The 6,985-nt window shown below is 33.4% G+C and overlaps 1 protein-coding gene across 1 annotated transcript; it reads right to left on the bottom strand.

The window, feature by feature from the left end:
* Window positions 1-840: 840 nt before the first annotated feature.
* On the bottom strand, window positions 841-3,778 carry LOC122299928 (putative receptor protein kinase ZmPK1). The gene has a single exon (XM_043110415.1). The coding sequence runs from the start codon at window positions 3,576-3,578 to the stop codon at window positions 1,179-1,181; it is 2,400 nt and encodes a 799-aa protein (XP_042966349.1). The 5' UTR covers window positions 3,579-3,778; the 3' UTR covers window positions 841-1,178.
* Window positions 3,779-6,985: the final 3,207 nt, after the last annotated feature.

The raw sequence follows: 6,985 nt of genomic DNA, 5'->3' as shown, positions 1-6,985 counted from the left end.
GTGAATCTGAGTTTTTTACAAAAAGCCTGTGAAAGGCTTCTGCACTTAAGATTTAGACCTAGCATTACTTGAATAGAGTGAGACAAGTGGCACTTCCGTACAATATATGCAGCAAAAATACCTACAAAACTAAGCTTATTCCTTGGTATCTCATGTGTGTTTCACAATGGCAAGCATTGACTCCATAAGTGATTGGAGTCAGGGACCTCGATGGCAATTAATTTATTTTTCCAATGATAGAAGTCTATTGTAGGCATTGAGAGGAAAGAAAAAACAACATAACCATTGATTGTTGTCACTTGAGAGTGTTGGAGTTCAAAGAGCTAATTTATTTTATTAAAAACGAGTATGGAACGTCATTATTTTGATTAATAAACTCTAATAAAAAATATCAATCTTATTTTTAGGTCTAATTTTCTTTTTCTTTTGTTCTAGGTAGTGAGTAGCAGAAAATCAATCGAGTCTTTATTCATGTATATGACATGCCTACCATCACTGGTGAATTTAGGAGTGGCGATTCGTGTTTGCAGGCCGTGTTCATATCGTGTTAAGTCATAAACATTTGACTAAATGGATCAACCTGAGCACGACCTGCTAAACTAAATAAGTCAGATTTTCAAATACCAATAATACCTATTTAAATATCAAGTCATATCCAATAAGTAGTTTTGACTCGTTTAAAATTAATTATAAATGAGTCAAGATCGACATGTCACGACTCATTTCAACCTGTTTTATGTAAATGGATTGAACTAACCTGTATAAATAAAAGTTAAAACTTATATTTATTAGTAGTTACAATATTTCAAAATAACAATAATACTACCTGCTAACAAAAAATATCAATATTTTTAATATTTTAACTAATAATAAAACCACTATTACAAATTAACAATAACAAATATGAGTATAGGTCCAACTTAACAACATAAGCATATTGAGAAATACTAATATCATAATCTAATAATAACAAAATTGTAATTTTGAAATAAAATTTAAACTGATCCTTGCGGGTTAATTTAGGGTTAAGCTGATTGACCCGTTCACTAATCATGTCTTAATAGTTTAACTGGTTTAGACCTGAACCCCTTTATATCAAACCCAAACCAGCTAACTCCATGTCTTGTTTGTATTGAGTTCACGAGTCGTATAACATATTATCACCCAAATGATCATTTTCATGGGCCAAAATCATTTTCATGGGCCAAAAGCATCTCAACGACTTCTCTCATGCTGGGTCTTGCATCTCTTTCTTCCTCTACACATTGCAAAGCAACCCCAATCAAAGTTTCCATCTTTCGTACGTCATATTTGCCTTTCAACCTTGGGTCTATGATCTCTTCAAGCCAGGAATCAGTTAAAGCTGCTCTATTCTTCTTTTCCCTCACCCACGAAACAAGCCTTTTGTGTTGTGGCTGCTCTCCACTGTCTATGTCATGGACACCCTTTGTTGCATCTTTTCCGGTCACCATCTCCAACACAACAATCCCGTAGCTATAAACATCTACTTTGGAGGTGATGGGCAGATTAAATACCCACTCCGGAGCCATGTATCCGCGGGTACCTCTCATTCTCGAGAAACTCGGATTATTGGGTTCTCCTCTACTTTGTAGTTTGGATAAGCCAAAATCTGCAACCTTTGGTTGATAATTAGAGTCTAGGAATATATTTTCAGGTTTTACATCGCAGTGTAAAACCCACTCCAAGCACTCTTCATGCAAATAAGACAGGCCTTTTGCTGTACCCAAAGCGATTTTAAACCTTTTCTTCCAATCAAGTGAACTGGAAGAGAGGTTGTCTGCCAATGAACCATGCTCCATGTACTCAGTAACCAAAATCCGCCGCTTTCCCTCAGCACAGTAACCCCACATTTCTATCAAGTTCATGTGGTTAAGCCTACCAATGATGTTCACTTCTGCTAGAAATACATGTTCTCCTTGGTTGGCTTCGGAGAGTTGCTTGATTGCTGCAACTCGATTGTCCGCCAATACCCCTTTGCACACAATCCCTCCTGCACCTCTTCCAATCTCCTTAGTAAAACCCTTTGTGGCTTTCTTGAGCTCTGAATATGTATATTTTCTGAATCCAGTGATGGCAAGAAGATGGCCTTGCTCATCTGCACTAGAACTTTTGGGGGTTCTAACGAAGAGACACCACACCAGAAAGATACCCACAATTTCTAGTCCTCCTAGTCCACATACAAACCAGAGCATGAATTTCACGATCCCGTTTTCCCGGTTTTTTAAGTATAGCGGTAGGGGACCTTCACTTGAACAATTTAAACCGATTTCTTCAGCATGATTGGCGTTCGAGAGGAGATGTGAGAGATCTTTTTTCGGCACTCTCAGATAGAAGCTTCCACTAAAAGAAGGCGAACGCTCTCCGTTTATCAATAGAATCTTGGGGAAACAATCTGAAGTACCACTAGCCGTGTTAAAGGTGTATCGGAATGCTTTGCAGTCGGCCAGTTCCAAGCATAACTTCTTGCATTGATCGAGTGTATAACTGTAGGAGGTATTATAATCATTACCATAGAAACGAAGATGGGAAACCTGCAAAAAATCAAACTTGCTTTTCCCAAAAGTGAGATCCAATTCGGGTTCACACCCTTGAGACCAATCGGAATGTTTTATCATCTTATATCCTGGAAGACACGAGCACTTTCCACCAATACCAGGAACATAACTGCATATACCGTTAGCCCCACAAACACCAGGAATAAAACAAGGTCTCTGCAAGGCCTGCCATGAAACAACCCAAATCTCGCCCTCCTCGTCCCAACTGTACAATCGAAGATTGCCATCGGAATCAAGTGTCAATCTTCTATGGAGCAATTGCCCATAGTCAGTTGACAAAAATGTAAATTTATCGGAAGAATTAAAGTTCCCGAAGGAATCAAGCACTGCGAATCTGCGACTATTGTACACGAACCTTCCGTCATTATAACCGCGGTGAAACCGTGGATCAGGCCAGTAAATACTGGGAACCTCAGCCCCATCATAAAGAAGGCTGAGGACGTTATCAATTTCGAAAAGGAGCTTGTAGAGGCCAGAGGAATAGTTGGTCTGGCTTCTCGAGGAGACAAGCTTTGTATTGCTAGTTAGTAATTGCTGGGGAAGCAAGGTATCTGTGGGAAAGTGGAAGCTTTCCCACAAATTTTCACCTCCCAAAGTTCGTAGAACAAGGTTACCAGTATCGTAAAGATGTAATTCTAGAGAATAGAGAGAATTAGTGTTTGTCTGCCAGACGGTGAACTCACCGGTGTCGGTTAAGATAAGATTACCAGTTCTGAGCAGGGAGAGCTTCGATTTCCTTCCGTTAACCGGTTGGTCTCGGTTGGCCATCCAGACAACGGTGCGGTCCTGACTCCTTGAGGGTCGGGAGTCAAACCATATTGCAAAGCAATAAGCATTGTGACCGACGGAGTAAAACCCAGCGGAGAACATTCCATTCGGCGAAGTCAAAACATCTTCCGGGTTCTCGCTGGAGAGAGACAAACCTTCGCTCAAAGTTCGATTTGCGGATGTCGCCGGAGCAAACAATGCCGAGAAGAGGATGAACAAGATCAGAGTGCCCATGAACTTGATGGAATGAAAGCTCAAAAGGAGAGGCGGCGTGGGAAAGATACGCTGAGAGGCACGCAGAAGTGAGAATGGCCTTTACCCTTTACTTTTCGCTCTTTTTGGGTGAGCAAGTGAATGCCCTGCACCCGTCGGCGAAGCAATGAAAGGGAAGCAAATCCACGCGTTACCGGTCTAAATGGTTGGGTTTGATTCGGACTGGTTTTATATATCTTTTAAACCAAATCGATATAAGTTAATTTTACAAATTTAAGAGTTGTTATGTACCGATTCATTACCAGAATTAAAACTTTTAATTTTTCCAATTTAGATCTGGTTTCGATCCAGTTTAACAGGTTTTTTTTTTTTTTCCTCCCTCCCTTACTAATATCTAATTTATTTATATACTAGATTAATATTGTATTATCTAATTACATGTTATAATACTAATATTTAATTTACATATATTAAATTATTAATCTATGTATACTATAGTACAAATACAATATTTAACTATAATATATATAAGTTTTAGACTTTTTATATAAATATATATAATCAAATATGTAAAAATGCGAGCCTATAAACCCGCACAATGTGCGGACCGTTATTTTTACATGTTTTTATAACTAAATATTTCATTATATATCATCACTACCACAACTATTACTAAAATGTACATCAAATATATATAAAATGGAGCATGATATAATTAATCAATTTGCATGCATGCATCATGACTGGCCTTCTAGCTAATTAATTCACCGTTGACTCTCTCCAAAAATCTCGAAAGAATTCGTTCTTGCATGCATGATCATCATGAACATGTGTGGAAACACAACCAAAATAGGAAACACATAGAGGATCTTCACATAATATATACATGCAATTGTCAATGCCGAAACCACATCATGCAAATGTATCATTATTTGCATAAACCATGCAAGATACAAATGAACATCTAAACAAAAAACACATTAACCACACTGGAAAATACACGTTATTGCATTGTTTTTATATAAGAAATAATACATGAATTGTCTATTTCTTCTCAGATATGGAACAGTTCGAGAAAAGAAATTGATGTGTTTGCTCGGATTCGAGGATTCATGCTCTTAAGATATGGTTGAAAGTAATTAATTTAGAGCGGAGAAGAAGGTAAAACAGAAATAATTAATTTTATAAAATATATATGATTTACAAAAGGCGGTTTTTTTACTTTTTTTTTCAAGTCTTTGCCCCGTTTCACTCGCGACCATTTCAAATACATTTCCGTTATACTTTCACCGTTTTACGTTGCGCCTCTTCCTTCCATCTGGATTGCTGAGAATTCTTCCATGTCATTCACGTAAGTTATTGTGTGAAGCGGCATGCGTTGCTAATTGTTTTATCCTTAGTATCAGTTATAACTCGGTATTGAAAGGGCATGTTTTAAAACCGAAGTATGCGGGATGGATGACACATCGGAAAATTAAAACTTGGCTTTTATATATATAGTAATAGATATGTTTGGATAATACTATGATTATGTATGGCAATAATACTATGATGTTTATATAAATTAAACTATTAGTGATCTGTTTATGCTAGAATATAAGTAAAATATTTAACTATAGTATATATAAGCTCTAGACTTTTTATATAAGTATATATGATCAAATATGTAAAAATTTATTTATCAATAAGAATATATATTATAATTTATTATATAAAAAATGTATTTATCCTTCATATAAGTTTTTATTAATAATTTAATATTACTTTTATGTTATATCAAAAAATTTGCAAGATTAATTGACATGAATAATAAAATTAAATTTTATATGAATAAACATATAACACATATATAATATAAAAAATATTTAATATATTATATATAAATTTAAAATATCTATATTATGATTCTGTTAAGTCCGACCCGGTTTTTAAAACATGAAAATTGGGATTGAGAAACTAAACCAAACCGGACAAAACTATTTGTTCGTTTTCTCGATCCACACGCTCATGTAAGCGTTGAAATCCGGTTGCTATATTTAAGAAAAGTAAGTTCTACCCTTTAGCTCACACACGACGGCTTGGCTATAGGATAGACCATAAAAGTGATAAGAAAGCCGTTGGTGGACACGAACTTTTGAATACTAAGTGCATGTTTGTCCACCAACTTTTGAATACTAAGTGCATGTTTGAAATTGTGATAGAAAATATAATTTATAATTTTAAGATTTATAATTTATAATTTAAATAACAAGTTTTATTATTAAAAATTTATTTGCTGTTTGGTAATCATGTTTCTAAAGTATTTTTAAAATTAGTTATATTAATTTTTTTAAAATATACAGTTATCTGTAGGAGCTTTTTGATAAAAGTTTTAATTTGGTGCTTTTTAAAAAAGTAGATTTTCAGGTTGTTTAGATGATTAAATAATTTTTTATAAATTTACCAAATATATCATTTTTTCTTTAAAAGAAATTTTAAACAATTGAAAGTACTTTTTAAGCTTTCAAACTTAATCCCGAACAGGCTCTAATTAATTAATTAATCATATTTATAGTATTAAAATATACGAGTCTTACTTATTCTATTTGAGAAAAAATAGGTAAATATATTACTTATATTAAAAATTTATCTTTTTAATAATAAACTATAAGCTTTTTTTTTCTTTTTTCTTTTTTTTTAAAAAAGAGTACATATAACTTCCATGCCCTACAACTATACTTAAGATTATTAAAAATTATGTGAAGAATAGAAAATACATAGAAGATGTAAAAACATATATCTTCAACGTACAAGGTAAAGCTTTTTAGTTGTGAGTAATGCTATATAATATACTCTCATCTTATTTTTATCCTATTATGTAAGATGTGGCATATTTGTCATCATTAAATTATAAAAAAATATCTAATAAATTACCATTCAATAATTATAAATGTCATATCCTATTTTATAAAATAATAGTACGATATATAGAAGTTTTCGTTAGTTGATGTATGACAAAACTTCAATCAAATCGGTGACCACAACTCCATCCTTGTTATAAAGGCAGTGTAGTCAAGACTCAAGAGGATATGAACCTAGCACTAGATATAACTAATAATGATGGTGTAGTTGGTGGAAATTAGGGGTGAAAGTTTAAATCGAAAAATCTACCTAGATCAGTCCAGTTGGTCCAATTTTGAAACGGTCTGGAACCAATTTCTATATTATAAAAACTAGCCAGACCTGGTCTAGTTTTGGTTATGTGCTTTTCGAGACAGGACCGGACCGGTTTAAAAATATATATAAATTAAATTTTTAATATTATATAAATAATAAAATATTATATATATAATTTTTATATATAATATATAATTATATATGAAATTTATATATATAATATATAATTATATATGAAATTTTTATATATAATTATATATCATATATGAAAT

This window comes from Carya illinoinensis, chromosome 16 (assembly GCF_018687715.1).
Source record: "Carya illinoinensis cultivar Pawnee chromosome 16, C.illinoinensisPawnee_v1, whole genome shotgun sequence".
In the NCBI taxonomy this organism is placed as follows: Eukaryota; Viridiplantae; Streptophyta; class Magnoliopsida; order Fagales; family Juglandaceae; genus Carya; species Carya illinoinensis.
Note: the sequence above shows the minus strand (reverse complement) of the source record. Positions and strands in the feature narration are given on the sequence as shown.